This window comes from Chinchilla lanigera, unplaced genomic scaffold (assembly GCF_000276665.1).
Source record: "Chinchilla lanigera isolate Chin_1 unplaced genomic scaffold, ChiLan1.0 scaffold00011, whole genome shotgun sequence".
Classification (NCBI taxonomy): domain Eukaryota; kingdom Metazoa; phylum Chordata; class Mammalia; order Rodentia; family Chinchillidae; genus Chinchilla; species Chinchilla lanigera.
Window position 1 is genome coordinate 14,996,284 of NW_004955412.1, and position 25,139 is coordinate 15,021,422.

At 43.6% G+C, this 25,139-nt stretch overlaps 1 protein-coding gene across 4 annotated transcripts in view; it reads left to right on the forward strand.

The window, feature by feature from the left end:
- Ttc12 (tetratricopeptide repeat domain 12) overlaps nt 1–15,277 on the forward strand; it is a 66,324-nt gene extending 51,047 nt beyond the window's left edge. For all 4 annotated transcript variants that reach the window (XM_005378139.2, XM_005378142.2, XM_005378141.2 and 1 more), the window contains exons 15-22: nt 698–758; nt 1,423–1,560; nt 2,396–2,494; nt 2,936–3,004; nt 11,525–11,626; nt 12,910–13,009; nt 13,907–14,132; nt 15,106–15,277. In XM_005378139.2, coding sequence (XP_005378196.1) covers nt 698–758; nt 1,423–1,560; nt 2,396–2,494; nt 2,936–3,004; nt 11,525–11,626; nt 12,910–13,009; nt 13,907–14,132; nt 15,106–15,181 — 871 coding nt within the window. In that variant the 3' untranslated portion in view covers nt 15,182–15,277. The remainder of the gene's footprint in view (nt 1–697; nt 759–1,422; nt 1,561–2,395; nt 2,495–2,935; nt 3,005–11,524; nt 11,627–12,909; nt 13,010–13,906; nt 14,133–15,105) is intronic.
- The last annotated feature ends 9,862 nt before the right edge of the window (nt 15,278–25,139 follow it).

Genomic DNA, 25,139 nt, shown 5'->3' on the forward strand with positions numbered 1-25,139 from the left:
GCAGGGAAACTCCTCTTAATCAGTGCCTGGCAAATTTTGGGCAAATAAACAAATGAGAATGAACAGTGAAATGTAGCCTTGGGTTGCCAGTGGCATTGTGCCGGTGGCTGTCTTCCTGTCCTGGTTTTTGTGTTTCAGTTCTGCTTAGCTGCTGGGGAAGATGGTAAAGGCCCTAGATCTTTTTAATTCTTTATTTTTTTAAAAAATCATATCTTTTTAAAAAATCTCCGTACAAACTTTAAAGGTCTTGCCTAGAACCAGTTATGTAATGGGGAGCAGCTTGTGCCCGCACACAAGCAGCCAGCTGGCACGTGCAGGAAGTGTGGACTGCTGCCCTATCACATGCAGATGTGTATGCAGCTGGGCCCTCACACAGCACACACATGTGGTCTAAACCCAGCATGGGAGAAAGGTGCACAGTCAGCTCAGAAGAGGACTAGGGGATTCCAGCAGCTTCTGCTTAAGACAACTGCCACCTGAGATCTGTCACTCAGCATGAAAGACAGTTCTCTAGACTTGGAAAAATTAAAGCCTTATTATGTACTTCAGATGGAAGGAAGGTCAGAATGAACCACCCATGCCTGCTGTAAGTCACACAGGCCTGGTTTATAACTATTTTCTACAGTATCCAAGATCCTGTATTTACGTTATCACTTGTGCCATGTACAAATAATCCTGGCTGACCTTTTCTTGACAGATTCCAAGTCTGGTTCCAGGCCAACCTTTCAGGCATTCTCCCTGTGCTCACAGGTGTACTGGTGAGCAAATCTTCATTTCTGCCCTCTGTGGCAGGTATGCGGGGAGCTAGAGCAGAGTTGTTTAAACGTGGTTTCCACCACCGAACCCTCGTTGCCTCTCGGGTTGATTAATCATTTATTCGCAGGTGGAATTTACATCATTCTCAGTTATTGAAACAGCTGCAGGGAGGACAGGAGGAGGTAGCACGTGAATGGGGCTAGTTACAAGGGAAAACACTGCATGTGAACTGCATCTTATGTGAAAGGGGGAGTTTGGCAGTCACCAACAGTCCAGTCGCGATGCAGAATATTTTCACCCCCATCAGGAGGACGGGTACAGAAGCTGTTACTGATGAGGATAGTAAGGATTCTTCTGGAGACCACGCTGAGCCCATTGAGCCTTAGAAGTTTCAGAGGCACTCAGGGGGCATAACCATACCCCAAAAGTTCATAACTGTGAAAATGGGCTCTCTGAGAAGGGAAGGGACTTAACCCAGGCCTCCCAGCTAGTTGTTGGAGGAGCCAAGCACACTCTTGTGTGCTTCTGTCCTGTTGCCAGGGGGCCCCATGAATATCTCCAGGTCATATTGAGAAGATCACTGGCTCCCAGCCCTTTGATGAGTGAGGACCACTCTTACAGATTGCTCTGCTCTCTAAGGCTTTGCTTTCTTTTCATTCACTGTAGAAGAGAGATCCCATGGTAACCAACCCCTCAGCGCTCTGCAAATGTATTGCTATCATGGGAAACCTCAGCGCTCAGGCTGATGCTCGAAGACACATGTCAGCCTGTGAAGAATTTGGGGATGCCTGTTTGGGCCTGCTGGTATTTTTAGATCTTCTATTCAAATTTGGTCTTTCATCCTCTTTGGGGCATTAAGTTATTGTTATGGTTTATGTCTGTGTGTCCCCCCAAAGCCTCATGCGGTCATGGGGCAGGCTTTTAAAGTTTGATTAAGGGTGTGAGAGCTGCACCCGCCCTGGGGTGGATAGTTTGCATATGTAAGGGAGAGGAAGAGAGTGCTTGAGGTCATTCCTCCCCCATTCCGCCCTGGTGTGTGCTTGCGGCTTGGCTGTGTTCTGCCGCACTGAGCTGTAGCTCTTTGCCATGTGCCACTCTGCCTCATAATCTGCCAAGTACGGACTGAAACTTCCACGAACTGTAAGCGAAATAAACCTTTCCTTCCTTAATTTTGGGCATCAGGTATTTTGTCCCAGCAGCAAGAAAAAAGTAACCAAGACAGTTATTAACGATCTGGCTTTCCCAAAAAATTCAGTTTTTATAGTGCTGAAGCCAGTGGATTATCCATTTTGTAACCATAGATTTTGCGGGGAGCTGCAGGACTTAAAGAGCCCTCTAGACCAAGTCTTCCCTACCTTAGAGGGATGTGTGGGATTTTCTTGTGGAGCCGCCTTGATCATCCATTTCAGCAGCTTACCTGGGGCCAGGAAGAGGCAGAGAACCTTGGCAAAGACCCCAGAGACTCCTTTCATATCTCCTAGACCCGTGGAACTGGTCTGTGCACTTTCACCATAACTTAAGTCCATGACACTCAAAATTTAGGGAATGTGGGTATCTCTGCAGTCCTTGTCCAAGGAAAAAGATGACCTTGAAAGCTGCAAAGCAGCAAGGTCATTGATTACCTTGTTTTGTTTCCAAGGCCAAGTGTGAGGATGATGTGGACCTATACAGAGAGGTCATATACACACTCCTGGGATTCATGATGAACCTGTGTCTTCAGGTCCCCTTTGCCTCAGAGGTATGTGCACTCTTGTCCCCCTCCTTGCTACCCTGGAACAACCTGAACACATCCTGTTGCATAGAACTGTACACAGCATGTTGACTTGGGACCAGCAAAGAGGATAGGAGGGACACTCTGTCACTTCTCTGTGCTGAGAACAAGATTAATCAGTTGTGTATTACTTCAGAAAGCTTCCTGCATGTCTAGGCTGTGCTGAGCATAGCACCAGGGGCTGTATTTACAAAGTCAAATAAAATATGGCCCCGCTGTAGAGGTATTGCCAGAGTTAAGGGAGATAATGATGGAACAGAATAGGAGCAACAAAGAAAGGTTTGTGGAAGAAATCTGGACAGAATGTGGCAGGAGGGAGTGGGTAGTTCTGTGTGGTTTCTCAGAAGAAGCTTCACAGAGGATTTCAATCACAGGACATTAAACTCTCCTTTTTCCCGGTGATTATAGTTTTGGGCTGAGGAGCTGAGCAGAAGGTGCCTGTCTTTACTAAACAGCCAGGATGGAGGCATCCTAACAGTAAGTTTCTCAGGGAATTCCAGAATCCTCATCCTTGTTTCTGCTCCTGTTTTGTTTTCCTGTAGGTGGGTTTTAACCTTTTGGCAGTCGCTACCTATGATAATCCACTGATTCTTGGAGGTACGATGAGGATGTACCTCAGAATAAGGCCCACAAGCACACAAACACCAGCTTTTGCTTACAGTTTGGGGAATTTGGTCACCTTTTCCTTGTGCCCATCTGTGGACTCTGGAGAGTTCAGGAACCTAAGTTTGGAATCCTTTTTCTGTGTTGTCTGGAATCTGACCATCGGATGCAATGTAATCTGCCTGATTTGTCTCATCCCAAGAGACCCTGTGCAGATTGGACATGACAGAAGATTGTACCTAATATTTGTTTTGTCCATCATCAGAACAGCTAAGATCATGTTCTAAAGTTAGCGATCTTGGAGGTGGTTTATGCATACAAGTTTTGACCCCTTTGGAGATGCAGGAATGGCTTTTTTCATTCTGCTTCTGAGGTTGAAGCAAACTGAGAAAAAAAAAGCAGAAGAAGCCAACAAATTCACAGAAAGAACAGAAGAAAACTTTGGTTGGGTAGGAGAACTTAAGTGTATAGTTAGCAGAGTGCATCAAGAGATGAATAATAATATGATTTAACAGGCTATTTGCCATCATCCTTAGATGTGTTCTCCTTACTCATATTACTAATCACTCCTGTTTTTCTACCTTTTGGGCAGGGCCTAAAACCTATAGAAACCAGCCTTAGAAGTTTCAGAGGCACTCAGGGGGCATAACCATACCCCCAAATTTCATAACTGTCAAAATGGGGTCACATCCAATCCAACATATCTTATTTAGGGCCAGCACTCCCAAACAACATTATAATGCCCAGATTTTAACCTAAGCTCCATGAAGTGTGGTAGATTGTCAAGTTCCCTGCAACCCAAAATAATTGTGTCAAAAATTCTATGTGTATAATCGTTTTTATGATGGCACGTCATTGCTTTCATCCGATCCTTAGAAGATGCCTGTGCCCTTCACCATGGTAAGCACCACTATTTTCAGGTGTGTGGGGCTATTCTGGGTAATACAGTCCTAAAGCTGGGTCTACAACATTTCCAGGATCTCTTGGGCAAGATGGCCATATGTGCTCCTGTTGGGTGCTGCCTACCTTGCTGAGCAGAGCAGCACATTCACTATGGGGATGTGGTCCTTGGGTCAGATACTCTCTACTGTCCTGGGCCTGAAAAGGGATCTATAGTGTCAGCTGTAGCAGAACTATAAGACATGTATAAAGCTTAGGGCAGTAAGTGATAATACGGTAATGTACAGGTTTACCCCTTATCCTTCTGGAGACCTCAATCAAATGAAATTAAAGGCATTTGGAAAATAAAAATAAGGATCTACACTGACAGAGTGTACAGGCAAGAGGTCCCCAATGGACCAATAATTGTAATGCATTTCTGGAAGGTGGAGAACAATTCAAGAGTGGAAATGAGACAGGGCTGATGGGCCCTTAGGCAGAGCGCAGAGGGGACTTGGCTGGGAGGTAACAAATTTGCTTTGCAGTACCCTGGAGAGGATTGACACTTCACAAGCATAGTGACAACAGAGAACACAAGTAAGAGATGTGGAAGGGGGCTGCATTTGACAGTTTGCCTCCAAGTATAAAATCAGAGCATTTCTTCTTTATCTCTTCTCTTTTTTCCTCCCTTTTCTTTATTTAGAACCATGACAAAAAGTGTAGGAATCTGTATTAACAAACTGAAAGACCAGAGGAAAAACATCTTCGCTGTCTAGTATTTGTAGAGGTACCACCTCTCTACCTGCCACTTCAAAACAAACTTCTCATAAGTACAGCATGCCAAACACATCTTCCTCGCCTTTTTCTTAAATGACTGGACAGGCAAAGGTCACAAGACATTTCAGAAAAGTCGCACACATAGGTAGAGAAACTCAGGTAGAGAGAACAAAAATGGCAGTAGAGAAGCTGGCAACGAATCACAGCCTCTCTGGGACCTGGAATTGAGACACATGGAAAGCAAATACAAGGAGAAAGAGGAAAAGAGCTTTTGGGTTCAAGAAAGGACCAACAGGACAGCTAAAAAATCATGGAGAAACAGAACCCACCCTGCAAAAAAGAACAAAGAATTCTAGAATATGCTAACTTCAGCTCGTGGGAAGGACAGTCTGACTCCATAAGCACAAGGTAAATTCAAAGAAGGCCAACCTCTGTGATAATCAGTAGTCCGGCAGTGCTAGCCTCAGGGGAAAAAAAATGGTTATTTTAAGCAAAAGTTGTAGTGTTGTATTTAACTTGAAACTGGCTCCTTCCACATGGTAGGCTAACTTAGGAAAAGAAATCCACTGCAGTGCTCACCGTATTTGAGAGTAATGTAATAAGGAGCCATTTTGAGATGGAGTGTATTGTTTATTATTGAGATACTCCAGGGAATCAGAAGTTACAGAACAACTATACTTCAAGGTCTTTGTAGTCACCCTACTGTAGTGACTAGATGGCAGATGGTCTGAGGAGACAGTTCAGAGAGGCAGAGGGCTAGTGAGAACTAGTTCTGTGAGCTCAGGTGGACACAGTGGTCTGAGGGGCCCTGTGTCTGAAGGTACTAGGATTGAGTCCAGTGGACTGCTTGACTCTCCTTCCAGTATAGAACTCAGTGGGCTATTTGCTTTCCCCACTTACCAATGTGATCAGTGACATACCTCTGCTTGGACATTTGCCATATCCCCGGGTATATGAACAGGGGAACCTCTGGAGCAAGGGGATCTTTGCACCCCACAGATTGCAAAGCTAGTCAGGGATGGAGACTCAGAGTACACAGAAGGGCACAAACAAACACTTAAAACCTCTGGAGTTAATACAGTCCTGAGGCAGACAATATAGCCTTGACTGGTCCTGCCTAGTGGGAAAGGCAAAGCAGGACTCAGCATTCACACAGCAAAAAGTGAGTGTGGAACACAACAGGCTCTGATATTCTCTTTCATCAAAATAAAGACATGTCTGAATTAAAAAAAAAAAAAAATTCAGGGTAAAGCCTCACCAACAGATGTGACCATGCAGAAGATAGAATTGCAAGAGCTGAAGATAAAGTTGAGAAATTAGTATACATAGACACTAAGAAAATAATAAATTATGAACAAAACATCCAAAAACTGTAGGACACAATGAAAAGACCAAATTTTAAAACTTTCTGTGTGGAAGAGAGTGCTGAGGTACAAAGTACTGGTATACAAAATCTATTTATTGTATTGCAGAAATTACCCAAATCTTAGAAAAGATATAGATACCCAGATACTGGAGCCATTTAGAACCCTAAATAGGCACGACCAGAAAGGAACCTCCCTGTGTAACATAGCTTAAATGTGAAGAGTACAAAATAAGGAAAGACTGTTGGAAGTTGTAAGAGAAAAATACCAAGTCACTGGTAAAGGCAAATCTATAAGAATAACTTCAGATATTTCTAGAGAAACTCTAAAGGCCATAAAGGCATGGAAAGATGTAGTTCAAACTCTGAAAGGAAATAACTGCAAACCTAGATTACTATGTTCAGCAAAATTACCCTCCAAAATTGAAGAAGCAATAAAGGCATTCCAAGGCTAGCATTTACTGAAGAAGTTCATGACTAAGCCAGTGTTGCAGAAGGTACTTCAAGGAATCCTGCACACAGAAGAGGAAGAATAGATCAGCTCTTAAAGATTAGGGAAGAATAAAATGCTAGAAAAATAACAGAAGTGACAGGAACTAGTGCATGTCTTTCTATAATAACTCTGAATGTAAGTGGTCTTGATTCTCCAAGCAAAAAACAGACTAGCAGATTGGATTAAACTCAAGATCCAGCCAGGTGTGGTGGCTCATGTCTGTAATCCCAGCACTTTGGGAGGCTGCAGCAGAAGGACTGCAAGTTTGAACCAAGCCTTGGCCACTAAACGGTTTAGTGAGACCATGTCTCAAAAAAAAAAAAAAAAAAAAGGCTGTGGACATAGCTCATTGAGAAGGCCATGGGTTCAGTGCCCAGAACATCAAACACACAACACGAAACAAAAATAAGACCTAACTCTTTCCTGCTTCAAAGAAAACAACTCACTAGCAAAGACTTGAAAATGAAAGGAGAGAAAACAGAATTTCATGCAAGTGCAACCAAAAGCAAACAGCAGTACTTATATTCATATCTGGCAATGCAGACTTCAAGACAAAATCAATCAAATAAGGAAAAGAAGTCCAGTATATATTGGTAAAGGATGAAAGCCACCAAGAAGACATAATAATTGTAGATATTTGCATATCAAACATTGATGTACCAATTCATAAACACTACTAAACATAAGGAGACACATAGGTTCCAATACAATAACAGTGATGATTTAAGTACCCCATTCTCACCAATAGATAAATCATTCAGACCAAAAAAAAAAATCAACAAAGAAGCATTAGAGTTAAATTACATTATGGATAAAATGGATTTAACAGATGTTCACTGAACTTTCCATCCAGTACAGAATACATATTCTCACCAGCTCACAGAACATTCTCCAAGTAGATCATACTTTAAGCCTTTATAAAGCAACCCTTAACAAATACAGAAATATTGAAATCATTTCTTGAAGCTTATCAGATCAGAATGGTATGAAATTAGAACTCAACAGCAAGAGAAAACACAGAAAATATAGAAACACATGGAAATTGAACAGTTCCCTTTTGAATGATGAGTGAGTTGTTGAAATCAGGGAGGAAATTTAAAAATGCCTATGGTCAAATGAAAATGGAAATACAACATACCAGACTGGAATTCTGCAAAGGCAGTTCTAAGAGGAAAGTTTATAGCTATGAATGCCTACATCAAAACTCAGAGAGATCTCAAATAAAATAATTATATATCTCCACGCCTTAGAAAAACAACAACAAATCCCAGCCAAGCCCAACAGAAGAAAAGAAATAAGATTGGAACTGAAATGAATAAGATAAGAGACTAAAAGAGCAATACACAGGATCAATAAAGAGTTGGTTCTTTGAAAAGATACACAGGATTGATAAACACTTGACAAATTAACCAAAAGAAAGAGAAGGCCCAAATCAATACAATTGGAGATGAATAAAGACATGTTACAACAGCCACCACTAAATCCATAGCATTATTAGGGACTACTTTGAAAACCTATATTCTAATTAATTGGATAATTTAGGATAAATGTGTAAATTTGTAAATACATATAACCTATCAAAACTAAATCAAGAAGATAGCAAAAACCTAAACAGATTGACAAGCAATGAGATTGAAGCAATAATAAAAAGTCTCCTAGCAAAGCCTAGGACCAGATAGGTTCATGGATAAATTTTGCCAAACATTTAAAGAAAATTAACACTGTAGTTGCTCAAACTATGCCATGAAATAGAAAGAGAAAGAATGCTTCCAACCTCCTTCTGTGAGGCCAGAATCACACTGGTGCCAGAACTGGACAAGGACACAACAAAAAGAAAACTATGGACCAATATCCTTGATAAACATAGATGCAAAAATCCTTACTAAAACACAAATCAAATCCAACAACACATTAAAATGATCGTACAACATAATCAAGATAATTTCATTTTAGGGATACAAGGATGTTTCAACATATACAAATCAGTAGTGTAATACACTACATAAGGGATATAGATTGAATCTAGGATAAATATCCAAGACAAAAATCACATGATCTTCTCAGTTAGTGTGAAGAAGACTTCAACAAAATCCAAACACCCTTAAAAGGCCTGAAGAAACTGGGCTCGATCTTCAGTATAGTAAAGACCATATACAACAGATCCACAGCCAACATCATTCTCAATAGGGCAAAACTGAAAGCATTTCCTCTCAAACCAGGAACAAAACAAGGATGTCCACTTTCATCACTCTTATTCAATATAGTTCTAGAAGTTTTAACTAGAGCAATTAGGCAAGAGAAAACAAAAGGAATGCAAATAAGAAAGGAAGAAATTAAATTATCCTTGTTTGCAGATGATATTCTATGATTAGAAGACACTAAAGACTCTATCAAAAAATTTTTGAGGTGAGAAATGAATTTAGCAATGTGACAGGATATAAAACTGACATTAAAAAATCAACAGCTTTACTATATACCAATAATTGACTAGCTGAGAAAGAAAGCTAAAAAATAAATTCATTCACCATAGCTTAAAATAAAGTAAAGTACCTGGGGCTAAATATAACCAAGGAGAGGAAAGACTTCCATAATGAAAATTTCAGAAAACTGAAAAAAGAAATTGAAGAAGACATCAGAAAATGAAAAGACCCTCCATGTTCTTGTTATGGCAGAATTAATATTGTCAAATGGCCATATAATCAAAAATGATCATCAGGTTGTATGCAATACTTATCAAAATAGCAGTGGCATCCTTCACAGAACTAGGGAAAAATAATCCTAGAATTCATATGGAAACAAAAACCCAGAGTAAGTACCCAAAGCACTTCTATGTAAAAAAGGCAAATCGATGCATCACAACACCTGATTTCAAATTATATCACAAATCTATAGTAACAAAAACAGCATGGTACTGGCACAAAAATGAACCCATAGACCAGTAAACATTAACAGAGGGAACAGAACCAAACACATACAATTACAGTGATCTATTTGTGGACAAATGAGCCAAATATATATGTTGGAGAAAAAGCAGCCTCTTTAACATGATGCTTGGGAAACTGATATCCACTTACAGATGATTGAATTTATATCCGTATTTCTCACCCTATACAAAAATATATATAAAATAGATCAAAGACGTAGGTATAACACATGAAACTTTGAAACTGCTAAAAGAAAATATAAAGGAAACACTTAAAAACGTAGGTAAAGACTTCTTGAATAGGACTTCAGTAGCACAAGAAATAATAGCAAGAATCAACAAATGAAACTGCATCACATTAAAAAGTTTCTGTACAACAAGGGAAAAATAGTGTTAAGAGGCAGCCTACAGAATGGGAGAATATCTCTGTTAGCTACTTTTCTGACAGAGGGTTAGTATCTAAAATACACCAAGAATTCAAAAGAACACCACAAAGTCAAATAGCCCAGTCAATAAATGGGCAAATGAATTGAACAGACACTTCTCAAAAGAAGTACAGATGGCCAATAATCATATGAAAAAATGTTCAATGTCTTTACCCATTGGAAAGTGCAAATGTTGACATTCTATCTATCTACACTCAGAATGGCTATCATCAAGAATACAAAACACAATAAGTACTGGCGAGGATGCAAGGCAAAAGGAGCCTTCTACACTGGTGGCGGGAGTGAAAACTAGTGGAAATCAGTATGGACGTTGCTTAAAAAATTAGTTACCGGTTGATCCAGTGATACCACTCCTTTGTATATACCCAATATAATTAGAGCCTACTATAAGGATAGCTACATGCACAATTCACAGTAACCAAGCTCTGAAACCAGCCTGGGTGTCTATGAATAGATGAATGGATAAAAAAAATGTAGTGTCTATGTAATAGTGAGAAAAAAATCCATCATTTGCAGGAAAATGGAGGCATCTGGAAACCATCATGTTAAATGAAATAAGCCAGACTCAGAAAGATGAATATATCCTGTGTTCTCCCTAATATGTAGAGTCTAAAAGGGATAGCAATAAAGTATAAGGGACACCATTATTAGAAAAGAGAGGGGAAATAAGAGGTAGGGGGAGAAAGTGTAAGGGCCAGTTATGGGATGGATATGAAGAAAATATGTGCATTGGAATCCTCAAAAAACTATGAGACTATGAGGGAAGATGGAGCAAGCTGAGTAAGGGGGGCATGAAAATGATCAAAGTATGTTATGTGCGTGTACAGATCTGCCAAAATAAAACCCATTCATCTGTATAACCAATAAAAAAGTGACCAAAACAGATAAACAGAAAAATTGACCCCCCAAAATAGACTTAGGACTAGAAGGAAAAAATAACTATCATTTGCCTCCTGGGAAAGATTCAAGATAGTTATACCCATAAAACAGTAACAGCTTGCTATTATTTAAAAAAGTAAAGGAGAGCTAGGAAATAAAGCAAATGAAATCTGCCAAAAAGTACAACAAAAACACAAGATTTATAAAGATAAATGAAAGCTAAAAGACACAGAGAATCAATTCAGGAGGCAGAATATCCCCTAATGAAAGGCCTGCTGATGCCAGAGTTCTGGGAGGTACCCAGGGAGGATGTTCTCCGGGTTGAGCTAGTTGGTCCCATGGAAAGCTGAAATAAACTGGGCCTCTCTGGAGTGGGGTGGGGTCGGGGGTTGGGCAGTGTTTTCAGCCCTTTGAATTGCCTGCCAAGCAGGTTTATTAAAAAGAACCATGCTTACTATGTATCACTTGGCCACTGCATTTTTAAGCATCAAGGTGTCTTTCACTTCCAATACTAATGATTGCTTTGCCTCACCAAATGCCTTGTTAACTTTAAAGGTCACCAGCATTTCTGAAAATTTTAGAAATTTTAGAAATGTCATACGGCATTTAATCATCCTCTTTCTGCTTCACTCAGAGAGCTGCTGGTGTTCTGAGCCGGACCCTTTGTTGCTCTCAGAAAATCATAAAGGAGGCTGTGAGGGCAGGAGTGGTGAAGAAAATGATTAAATTCCTGAAGGTAAAGTAACTTCACTGGTTGCAGCCTCTTAAATTTCCAGGAGTCTTCCATTTTACTCAGGGAACAGAATTAAGGTCTCCTTTGCTCAGTTAATGTGCCAGTATGTCATCCCTGCCAGATTTTAAACTTCCAGGATCTAGATTCTTTTCTGCCTGTCCGCCCAGACAATGCTCTGAACATCAGCAAAAGGTTGTTAAATATATAAGCAAATTGCTGTTTAGATCTGTAAAAAATGCTTACCTTTCAGACTTCACTTTAAAACCTCTAGCCTCTGTCCTTGAACAAAATGGCTTAAATAGCTCTCTGCAGAGCTCCTGGGCCAGTTATTTTGTTCATGGACTCACAGAACTTCAAGTAGTTACAAGGAGAATGTTGGCTCGAACTCCATTCTTGAGATGAGGGGGCAGCAGGGCTATAGTGTGACCGCAGGATGTTGGACTTTTCCTCTTGGAATGAATGCAGCGAAACAGAGCAAGTAACCAGCTTCACCTGGAAGGGCAAAGCGAGTTATTAGTCTGTCATCTCTGGGTCACACTGAGAAGTATGTGCCCAGTGAGACCTAATCATCTGTGTCATTGTAGTGACACAAAATCCTGGACTGAGCAGAGCAGGGAAGTGTGCTCCGAAGAGGAGGAGGGTGCTGCTGAGGCAGGGAGAGTATTGAGGGGACACGGAGGTAGATTTGAATTTAGGTTGTTACTTGCGGAGTGACTGTCTTTCCCTCTACATAGCATTTGTAACCGTGCCAGAGGCTGCTGATGGCAGGAAAACACAACTGCACTGTGTGTAAATACACACACACACACGCACACACACACCCATGCATTTTAAAGACCCTCATTGGGTATTTTTAAGGATTATGATGTGATCGTTGTCACCTCTTACAGTATGTAGGTTCATGAAATTCTCACACAGCACTATCCGTCTAACAGCCTTAGCATGTCAACCCTTTCTAAAAAGGTGAAATGGTATAGGAGGCCTGTTTCTCCCAGTACTGGTATATCTGCCATTGACAGCATCCCTCTCCTCTCAGCCCCTCACACAGAGCCTTCCAGGGATGCAGATAAACATGACAAGCCTGCATTCCTAGCTGATGCGGGCTGTGTTGAGGGGGCCCTTGCAGGGGCCCGTCCTGCTTACCAGGCAGCACATACCGTTGTCATCGGAACTGTCTTTCAGAAACTCCCGAAGCTACTAGGACTGTTGTGACTGTTCACTGTGGCTTCTGGTCAAGAAATGTCATAGCATTGATTGTACTTTTCTGATTTCATTCTGCAATCTAGACAGGAGGCCAGACTGCATCACATTATGCTATAAAGATACTAGCTATCTGCACGAATAGCTGCTGTGAAGCTCGGGAGGAGGTAGTGAGACTGGATAAAAGTAAGTGACAGTTTTGCTAAGGGCACCCACATTCCAGAGGCTAGTCCTCCTGGAAGCCTCGGAGGGAAGCACAGCTTCGGAGTGAGGAGGCACTTAGCATGAGTGCTTTTAACCTCCCTGGGGCCTCTGCACTGCTCACAGAGCAAGGTGCAGCTCACCTCTGTTTCGAAGGCATTGGGTTATCCTTCTGGCTGCGCACAGGTACAGTGCCTGCGCAGGAGGCCCAGCTGACAGACAGCTCAAAGACAACAGGGTCAAGGCTGGGAAGTTGTTCCCATAGCAGTATACTTAAACTGACCTAGACTCAGCCCTTTGCATTCACAAAAGGAAGAGGGAAAAAAACTATCCTCAACCTTTAGTGAACAAGGGGCATATAGGAATCTGAGCCTAACTTTATTAATTTAATCAGCTATAGTTGCTCAGAGCAGGGCTTCCCAGGGAAGCAGCCTGCTAATGTGCTCCCTAGCACTTCCTCGGATGGTGACTGAGTGGGCCGCCATCATGGGAGAGAAACCTTTCTTCTGGGGAAATACAGGATGCTGGCATACTGCCTCAAACTCAGGGGCCAGGTGGGGTCTCTCTTTGTGGTGGGGCATGCGGGTTGAGCATGGGGCCTTTCCAGAAGACAGACCACCAGTTGGGCACACAGGGCTATTCATGCAGCAACTGTGTTGCGCTGGGTGCTGTTCTGGGCACCTGAGGAGATGCAGGGACATAGAGAACAGCTGAGGAGGGTCACAGCATTCAGTGAGTATTTGTTGAGTGAGTGAGCGCACCCTTCCCAGGGTTTCTGGGGAAGCTCAGAATCTTCCAATAGGTCTCCCAGCCCCTCATGCCTTTGGCAGCCTCCTGTTAGAGGATCGGGAGGAACGGTTGCTTGTGCTCCTTTCCTTGTAGAGTTCAGTGTTCTGCTGAAGCTGCTCAGCTCAGAGGATGAGATTCTGATGGGCAATGCTGCCCTCTGCCTTGGCAACTGCATGGAGGTGCCCAGTGTCGCGTCTTCCCTGCTGAACACAGACGTTGTGCAAGTCCTGTTAAAGCTAGCAGGTGGTGACTCACAGAAGACAGCCGTGCAGCTGAATGCAGGCATCGCTCTGGGGAAGCTGTGCACAGCCGAGCCCAGGTACACTGTGGCCAGCACTGAGACAGGAAGGGGCCAGGGTCCTGATAGCGCCTTTAAGCGCATGCCCACAGTGACATAAACACCCACTAGGCCCCACCTCCTAAGGGTGCCACCACCTCCGAAGAGTGCTATGGGCTGGGAACTGAGCCTTCAGCTATGGACCTTTGGGGAAAGTTTAAAATCCAACTATCTACCATCCTTTCTCCTTTTTTCCTTTTTCCAGAAATAGACTGAGTTTATTTTATTTACCTATATATGTAGATATGCATGCGTGCTTGGGTCTAAACAAATGGAGGGATGTCCAGAGAGGGTCACATTTTCTTACTGAAAAGGGAATGAAGAAGCAGTAAAGCATGTCCGGGGCCACCCAGCAAGGTGGGGCAGGAGACCCTAGCTTGAACTCTGTGCATTGCTTCTCTTTTTGTTCAGCCTCCTGCTGGCTCTCGTCTTATTCTGATGTGCACAAACACCCCAGAGAGCAAGCCGTGAAGCCTGGCACAGACAGCCATGCCTTTGGGGATGGGTAGAGGATGGCTTCTTCCTCATAGCAGTGTACCTACAATTTCTTCTCTGTAGAATGAAAGGGCTGGCTTGGATGACATCCGAGTTCCTTTCAAGTTCTGTCTGACTGATCAAATGGAAGGAAAAGATAAAATCTTTCTTGCACAGAAAGCAAGGCACATTAGCGAGCATGAGCTCAAAGTGGTAGCCTGCTGGGGAGTTCCCCCAGAGCACAGTCCCATCTGATCGGCCTGTCACACCTGCCACTTGCAGGGAGAGTGTTTTCAGTGTCTTGTGGTCTCCCTGTGAGACTCACTTACCCCTTTGATCTTCAGGGCTCCCCAGTGCCGCAGCCACTTCCCCTTTGCACTCAGAGTGATGGGGCTGATGTTCCCAGCCCGCTTCTGTCTAGAGGGAGATGGCTCTGAAGCAGGGCACTTATGACCTGAATTTTGTGGTCTGATTACAACAGGTTCACTGTTCAACTGAGAGAGCTTCATGGGTTGGAAATTCTCAACTCTACAATGAAACACGTCAACAATTCTTGAGAGATGTGGTGTCTGTGTGCAGCTTTGCAAATACACAATTGTGTATGATAGGTTGTTAATGTGCTAATAAAGTCCTTTGGAATATCCACTTCAGAACCGAGTGTGTGTTTTCAGAACATTTGTCTACTGGGATTTCATTGGTAAGAAGAGAACAAGCGTCCAGTGGTTACTGTGGTGGTAACTGGTTTGTTCAACATCCATCATTCCTGTCTCCAGATTTCTTTTGATAGAAGCTGGAAACCAGCCAACAAAGAGCCACATTTCCCAGACCCCCTTGCATCCACAGTTTTACATGAGAACGTGATTCTTCCAGGCTATTACCACTTCTTGTGCTGCTGGTTCTTTTCTACTGGCAACATGCTAGAAGCACCGGGTTTTGGCAGTGGCATTTAGCATCTGCTGGCCAGCTCTGAGTGCCTCGAGATAGTAGAAGCAGCCTCAGTGGTGGTGGCAGCTTCCTGAAGCCCCACTGGAGCTGTGGCAGGTGCTCCTGAGCTCAGTGGGCCCAGCACTCCAGTGGTGGGAAGTGGCTCCCTATGAGGGAGCTCTGACATGGAGTCATTCCTGAATGTCCCACCCAGCACTCTTCTCCAGCCTGAATGGTGGTGTTGCAGGTACCCCATTTTGTGTGTTAGCCTGTTCTCTGCTTAAAGTTCCAGAACAGAGACTTCTACTGGTGTACTGGACCCTGACTGATACAATTGTGTTTTCCCTAACCTACCTTCCATTCGTAGCCCATTCCCAAAGGCATTTCTCTCTATTCGTTGCTCTAGGACCTGATTAAATCAGGGTTACCTATGGATCCCAAGTCCCTAACTGAAAAGCCTAGTGAGGAACACTACTCCTTGGCTTCTCAGTACAATTAGTTGATCATTTTAGGGTAAAAGATAGGAGCTGCATTGTATAGTGAATGCCGAGAGTCCCAGCCAAAATTCCAAAGAATGGTATACCCTACTACCTCCCCATGCAGAGGGACTGAGGGAGATCCTTAACTTCTCTGAGCTTTGGCCACTGTATCTAGAACAACAAGAATAATTCCTGTCCACTGTGCCTCTTATGTTGCTGTGAAGGTTAAAGGAGGATTTGGAGGTACTGTATCTTGGGTCTGGAATGCTCACCAAAGACCCATGTGTAAAAGCTTCATCCCAGTTTGGAACAATTGACTTTGAGTGCTAAGCAGTAACCCCCATAAGGAAGTCTTTCAGATCCAGGATGTTCCCTGAAAGGGTATTTGTGACCCCAATTTCATCCTTTCTCTTTTGCTCTCTGGCCCTGAAGTGAATAGTTTACTCAACAGTGTGTCCCCACCATGATGAGCTGCCTCCCAGCCAGAGGCGTGAAAGCTCTGAATCTGCCAGATCATGGACTGAACCCTCTAAAACCGTGAGCCAAAATAGACCTTTCTCTTTGTTTGCTGATGTTGAATATTGGTTACAGTAATGGAAAGCTGATGACATGGGAGGTGAATGCATGATAGGAACGGCAGTGCTACGTAAATATGACCAGCATCCAGCTTGACATCAGGATGTGGGGCTGGGATTAGACCATGGCATCAGATAGGTTAAGTTTGAGGGATCTGTGAATGGGTAGCTCATGTCCTTTAAGGCATCAAAGCTGGACATTTTCTGAAACATGTAGGAGAGGAAGCCTTCCTCCTCCAAGGAGTTTTCATTCACCACACCCCCCAAAAAAGGTTCTTCACTGGCAAGACAGCTGTTGGCTTAAATTAAGAAATGTGGTACCTGAAGTCATAATGGATAGCTGGCATTTTGGGGTGCTGGAAAAAACCACTAGCCCCAGGCTTCTCACTGTGGATTGCAAACTGTGTGGGGCTGGCCTGAGCTCCCTGGAGTACTCTGTGATGGCACCATGACCCTGCTGCTGGGAGACAGACAGGAGAAAGTCCAGAAAGAGAAGCCAGGTCCTGCCCACTCATCCTGTCATGCAAACAAACACCCCCAAGAGACTACACAGTCATGAAGGGAGAATCACTTGATGCTAAACAGAGCACCGAGAAGAAAATTACAGAGTTCAAAATCTGCTGTTTTCAAAGTCCGGTAGAGCTTTGAAAATGGAAACAGCTACCTGTGTGCATCACCAACAGGCTTGTCTTGGATTGGAAGATCAGATCCCTCCTCCTGTTCTTTGGCTGCGCTCCTCTTTCCTGGCTCTTGAAATGGCTATTCTAAGTGTAACCTCACCCCACTCAAGATGGAGAATGTCAAATTTTATTAGTGTTTGTGCTGCAGAGTGCCTTCATTTTGGAGAAGGTTCTGTTGCACCAAAGCACACTCTCCTCTTGGCAGTGAGAAGTCTTACATAGGGGGTTCTCCACTTCCAATGCAAACTCCCCACACCGTATCCTATAAGTCCCACACATGCAGGAGTGCAAGGCTCCCAGGCAGGATGCAAAAAACCAGTGAGAGGCTTCACATGCCGGGAGCCAGTGGCATCAGCCATACCACCCTGGGGCCACAACTCATTCAGGAAAAACAATAGGCAAAGGAGCTGGAACATCCTAGAGGGTTTGATCAAGTTGGAGCTCAGTCGGCATCCTGAAGCCACAACAGAGGTGTCTGGTAACAGACAATAAACACTTTGTGAGGCCAGAAGAAAACCCCTGCCTTCAAAGATGAGGAGACAACAGCAGATCTAGTGGACAGCAAGGTGGTGCTGAGGTTAAATGAGAGGAACTAACATGAGTGGGCATGAGGTAGGGCTGCAGCCCAAAGGCAGCAATTGAAAGCAGTTTTCTGAGCAAGAGTGTCTTGGTTTGGAGAACCGAGTGGAGAACAATAGATCCTGGAAGTATTCTGAAGCCAAAGACTTAGTTCTTCTACATGACTTTTTTAAACAATAGTTCACATTTTCTAAGTGTCTTGAAAATACGGCACTCCTTAGGGTCCAGTAAGAGCAGGGAGTAATTGGAGATGAAGAAACTACATGTGGAATTGACTCCCTCACCCTCTATGGGAGGGTCTCTGCCCTCACAGGCTGGCATCCCGCAGGCCTGGAGAGAGAAAGCAAATAGACCCTACCCATGCATTGGGAATCTGCTCTGTGCTGGGAACTACAAGTGCTCAGAGATCTTGGCCCATAGAAGCCTCACAAGGACCCTAAGAAGCAGGTATAGTATTCGCTCTATGAGTTAAGAAATTAAGTGAATCAATATTTCTTTACTCGGGATCACATAGTAGGAAATAATATAGTAGGAAAGTCGGACCTTGACCCCAGTTAAAGTATTTTTAACTTTTTCTATAACCTTTTCTCCATTTACAGAATGTGGACTGCAAAAAAGTTATCTAATTTCTGAACCTCAGTTTCTTCTCTAAAATGAGAATAACAACACTGACCTCATATTCCGTGGCTGAGATGTGATGTGTATGAGGTGCTTAGCTCAGGCAACTAACAAATAGAAGGCATTTACTTCACGGTGACTCTTCTAGATCAGAAATGACCATGAACTCATCATCCTCCCCTGCCACCCTCACAGATCTGTTTTTCCTCCTGGCTGCTCCTTTTCACTGAAGCACTGACATAGGCCGGACTCCATGTGCAGTGGGAGTTGTAAGAAGAATGTCCTAAAGCCCCCTCCCCAAGTGCTTCTCTCCTCTCTTTTCATTTGTCCTCACTTTAGAACCAGAAAAATCTACTGATTTCAATGACCGCTGTTCCAACAACACATTCATCAGGGTATCATACCCTGCCAAACGTCCCCACCAGCCCATCACCCGAGCCTCAGGTCTCCCAGTGCTGGGGCTGGGCTCTGTGACAGGTGGGTTGCAAGGAACTGATTCATGTGGCCATATGCCAAAGCACCTCAGCCTAAGCATCACTCCATTGTCACACATCCAATGCCAACCTCATTTGTGCTTTTAATCTCCCTCAGTTCCAGCTGCTCACTTATGTCCCTCCCCTGTCCTCCTGCCACAGAACACATACACACACGTCTGCCCACCCAGAGTTCATCTCCGCTGCTGAGAGAGGAATTTTCACAGGAAAATGGGTGAGCTGGTGTGCAGTGGGGATTTAGGCTGGATCAAAGGCATAGCAAGATAGTGAGAATTACTGATGGTGAGAAATAGGCTCCTAGCATGTCCAAGCTGAAAGTTATTCAGAGGTCATTTCTCTGGTATCTGCTTTATTGGAATCAATCTGATTTCATTGGCTTAATACTATTATTTACTGAACCAAAGTGTCTAGCACATGCTTTCTCATTATACAGATAAGGAAGCCAAGACTCAGAAAGGCTATGTGAGCATTCCTCAGCATTGTTTCCCTTCATTGATAGCCTTTGACCTAACAATCCAGAGAAGGGCAAGATCTCTGGACCTGGAGACCCTGGAAGGTACATTACCCAGCAGTCAGAGTGCAGCAAACTCAGCACCAACCCTTATAATTTCACAATCTCAGTGAGTTGCTTTGTCCCTTGATAGCTTTGTTTATAAAAGGTGGGAGTCGGGGAGATATGATACCTACTTCATGGGTTTGTCATGAAGTTTAAATGAGATGATTTCCATAAAGTTCTCAACACCATGCTTAACACACAGTATAATGATGCTGCTGTCATTATCCATTACACTGCCTCACTGCTTCCATTGATGTCCCTGCCTGGCCTTCCCTGTGTGCTGTTTTCTAGAGATCTTAACAGGAGGCTTTTAATCAGGGTTGGAAGGTTTCCTATATGACCCTACTCCAGAGGTGGGGGATAGACAAGAGGCTCAGTGTTATCCAGATAGACAGGCCTGCAGAAGTGGAGGGCTGGACTAATGGAAATCCAGGTGGGAAAGGGATAGATCCAGGGACAGTAGGAGGAATAGAAGTGAACATTCAGTGGTATTAGATGTTTCTGAATTCTGTGCTACATTATCAACATCAGAGGAAAGTAGGAAAAAGACAGGTCCTGGATTTGGCTGACTTGAATAATTGCAATAGGCTCCTCACTGATCTCTTGCCTCACTCCAGATCTAAGCTACCCTGCACATTGCAGCCAGAAGAATCCTCTTAAACTCCACTTTCAGTATGTTATACCCTTTTTAGGTACCTTTGCCAATTGTCTAGGGTGTAATGGGGAAACTCCTTTGCCATGTATGTGGGTATGTGGGTGTGGATGTGTGTGTCTGTGTGTGTGCAGTATGTGTGCACCTGTGCATGTGTGGAGCGGTAATAAGACTATAGACTTTTTTTCATCCCCTGAAGTTATGAATAAAAGCACTCGCACTATCAACTACTGAAGAGCTATATGCAGTCTTCACATTGTATATGAGTTAGAGCTGTGATTCCTGAGTAAGCATATTTATTATTGCCCCCTGAGTTACTTTTTCTTATAAATAATAATAACAATAAATAAATAATAAGCCATGATTTCCATAGCCTTTGCACATAATCCATCCAGAATAATCTTCCAGAGCCTTCAGGTAAGCTTGATTTTAGGGTCTTATTCTCTGGTTCCTCTGAAGCCAGCCAATCTTCTCTTTCAACCCCAGATCCCATGACTTTGTGGTTCGCTGTGATGTCCCAGTACCACTTGAGGGATGTCTGTTAAATAACAGCTCTGGTCACGCTCTCTCTTCTCCAGTGCCAGCTTGCCTATAGCTGTCTACATACATCCCATTTCTCCCATTCCCGTACCTATTATTCCCGCCCCTCCCACGGAAGACTTCTTTCCTACACATCCACAAAGTCTGGCATAATAAGAGTGACAACTACTTCCCATAAATACTAGTAGGTTTCAGACATTGTCTAATGAGGTGGGTGCTATTATTTTTCTGCTCTATAGATGAAGGAGCTGAGGCATAGAAAGTTTGAACATCTGGTCTCTGATCTGCGCCCCAGCCCTTCATCACCCCACTGCGTGAATCCTCTCCAGCCCACACTCTTCCCACTTTCTCTGATTTCTGCACTGCATTGCACTTCTAAGTATTCATTGTTATGAAGTTCCTGTTTGTGCTTTGTTTGAGGTTTTTATCTCTCCAACTAGAATTCGAATTCACTAAGGACATGGCAAATTACTTCTCCTGTGAGAAGTTTTACGAAAGTTTTAAGAAAGACAGAATAAGGCATAGAACAAAGGAGTTTAATGACAGAACTCCAAGGACAGGTCACTCCGTAGGGCACAGCCTTGAGCCTGTGCTTGGCTCTGTCCTCGAGTATGTGGTGGAGTCCCCAGTAGTGAGAGTGGCTTCCCTTTCCATTGTGGTATTCTCTCCTGTGGCATTATCTCATGTGGCATTATCTCCTGTGGCATTATCTCATGTGGCATTATCTCATGTGGCATTATCTCATGTGGTATTATCTCATGTGGCATTATCTCATGTGGCTGCTACCGTGATTTTCCCTCACAATATCCACACAACTTGGAATAAGATGGTCTTTTCATGCTACCGCTGATCAGATGGAGGCCAAAAGCTGCCCTTCAAAGGCGCCAGAGAATCCTGGTGTTTCTGGCCCAGCCTCCACTCTGCAGTTTCTCCTGCCCAGGGTAATAATAGCCTCACACAAGGACGCACTTTCAATTTTTTCAAAGGCCTTTCATGTCAGGGATCTCATTTCATCTGCACAATGTTCCTGTCAGGCAGTATTATTATTTTGCATCTGAAGCTAAGGGAAGAAAGGCCTGAAAGAGTCGATGTCTTGTCCAGGTTTCTCGAGGATATCATGGCTGCAGAGTGACAACGTTCTGCCTTTACCTTGGGCCTCACTTCTCACAGTCCTGCCCTGCCTCTCCTTTCATTAATTTTCCTGCCCCAACTGCAGCATCATCAACTAGTCTGGCCTTTCGCTTTGCTCCCCGAGCGTGAAGGGGAAAGTGAACATTTAACCCCTTAAGGTTTTATCGGCAGCCTTCATAATCCATCAGCACTCTGTTAGAGAACAGCTTAAATCTCCCCACTGCAAAGGATTACCTTCCCATCCGACCAGCCGTAGCACATTAGAGGATGTGTGGAATGGTTACAGGAGTGCAGTGGCCATGGTGCTTTCTCTGTGAAAATGGAGATGCTCGTATTTTCAGACCCTGCTGTCCTCCCACAAATGGGCAGGAGCCCAGTGCCTACGTGTCCATCAAGTTGCTCCTCAACCAAGGTTACTTAAATGAGAGCATGTTCCTGAAGGCTCCTCATTCATTCATTGAATAAATATTTATCAAACACCTGCTATGCACCAAGCACTGCACTAGATAATCCAGATTGACTTTGGGTAAAATGAATCATATTTCCTCATCCACTTCTATTATAATTATAACAAGAAATCAGTAAAAAACACATCAGACACAGGCAACCAGACACTCCCTTTGGTGCTGCCAAGACCATGGACCATGCGTGCATCCCCTGAGGGGAAATGAAAGGGGCCAGGCTGGTTGGAAGTTTCTTCAAGCACCAGCCCTTGGGTGACAGGGTCATCACTCCAGAGCCCATGTATAACAGGGCCTAGATCTTCAAGCAAATGAAAGCTTGGTGTCTTCAGAGTTCTAGGAGCCTGCTGCCAGTCTTCCAGCAGTGCATAAGTGAAGGGATTTTGGCTGATGAAACATGTCTTCTCCTATATAAAGTCTCTACTTCTAGACTCTGCTATGACTTTTTGTCCCAAGGCCAGTGCTATGGTTTGGCTGTGGTTTATCCCCAGTGGTTCTTGTGTGAGAGGCCTGGTCCTCCAGGTGGTAGTGTTGAGGTGGTCGGGTATTTACAAGGTGGGGCCTTGCAGGAAGTTATTAAGTCACTGGGGGGTGTGCCTGTGGATGGCATTACATGGTTGTGACCTCTCTCTGTCAATCTCTCTCTCTCTTTTTCTCTCTCTCTCCATCTCACTACAGAATGGTTCTCACAGGTGCTCCTGCCACTGTGATGGTACCACCATGAAATCCTTGCCAAACCTGAGCTAATCCTATTGTCATGCCCTTGAGCCTTTAGAACTGTGAACTAAATAACTCTTTTCTATATAAAGTACTCAGCCTCAAGTATTTTATTATTATAATGGTAAACACATTAATATAGGCAGGGTCAGAAGTACATCAGAAGATTAATTTAGTCTGTCCCATGGGGGGGGGACCCCTTTGAGCATGAATTAATAACCTCTGACAATTAGAGGTACACAGACCTGCTTTCATCTTTCCCTTAGATGCTTACTGGGGCACTCTCTTCCTTTAAGTGCTATCAGTGTAGAAATGATAGAGCTGAAGTCCTCTTTGGACTACTCACCAAAGGCTCTAGATTATTAAAAGAGCAACAAAGAAGTATGTTCCCTTTTTTAGTAGAATCATACAAAATTCAAGTCAGGAGTTGCAGTATAAATAGTGCCTTTGAAATGCAGACATTTCAAATACCTAGGCTATTTGCTGCTATTATCAAAGTCATCAAGAAAAGAAAATCACTCTCTGCAGGATGGCAAGAAATGATTGTTCAGTAGTTGGAGACTAGAAAAGGTGGCCTCCAGTGGGTACTTCCTGAAGACACCCTGGAACCAGCATGAACCAAGAGTCAGGAGCCCCAGTTTGATCTAGCTAGGCTCATGAACACATTTAGCTCTCTGATTTAGGTCTTTGACTTGCTATTTACCTTGTAGGCTAGACAATGGATATTTGCTTATCATCTATCAGGAAATTACTCCAATTCTGGAATGGTAATGTGCGTTTGCTTGAGGAACCATGCCTTCTTCATGCTCAGACCTCGTGGTTCAGGTGCAGCTGACTGTCTTAGTCCAATTTCTGTTGTTATGATTTAGTACCAGAAACTGGGTAATTTGTAAAGAGATATATTTTGGTTCATTGGTTCTGAAGGCTGTGAGTCCAATATTGGGTGGCTGCATCTGACGAGGGTCTCATGCTGTGTTGTAACACAGTGGGAACGTAGAAGGGCACATAGGCACATGCAGAAAAAGCAGAACACAAGTGGTGGCTCCATGTTATAGTGCCCATTCTGGAGTTAGTGATCCAGTACTCACCCAGGATGGGGACTGCGTTCCAGGAGAGTGGCATTAATCCTTCTTAACAACCTGAGGACTTCTTGAAGCCCCAAATGCCCAACACTGTCACAATGGCAGTCACATCTCTGCATGAATTTCAGAGGGAACAAACCGTGTCAAGCCACAGAATTCTACCCCAAAACTTCACGAACTTCTCACAGTGCAAAACACAATCATTTGGGGGGGACTTGGCTGAGGAGTGAATGGTTAAGCTGTGGGACAAAACCATGCAGGCTCTAAGAGGAGTGAATTGTTAAACTGTGAAAGAATCTGCCAGGCAAAAACACATGGGGAAACAAGCTTAGATGAGTGAAGCATGTTGTGTCTGGCTGTTGTGTTTTCCCTTTCCCCAAAAAACTGCCCAAACTGCTTTCCTTCTTTTTTTTCTCTTACAATAAAAGCCAGACAGTTCTCCACTTCGGTGCTACTACTGGGAGTCTCCCTAATGCTGGGTACCCTTGGTTGAGGGAGCCCCTTTGGGCCTCTTGGTGTTCAGACCAAGTCTCATCTCCAAGTAATCTTTTCATCCACTGCAACATTCATTCTATCCTAAAAGTGTTAACTTGCTCCAGCACCAACTTGAAAGGCCAAAGTCCAACTGTGAGCCTGTAAAATCAAATAGGTTATGTCCTCCCAAAGTACAATGGCACAACAAGAACAGAGCAGGCATCTCCGTTGCAAAAGGGAGGGATAGGCTGGAAGAAGAGGGTAAGAGATCCCATGCAAATCCACAACCCAAGATGGAGGTATTATGAGCTTGCTCTGTGGGCTGGCTTCTAGACACACAAGCAGGAAGAGGGGGTAATTGGATCCCCAAAATGTTAGACAGCCCTGTGCCTTTGATTTTGCTATGCTCAGTCTATTCTTCATCTCTCTTAGTTTGGGATCTCACTACTGCACCTCTCCAAGACTGGTTTGATATGCTGGTAGCTCTATAGTCCTGCAATTTCAATGGCAGCCTTGCCCCTGCAGCTCCAGCAGCTATTGCCCTAGAGGGGAC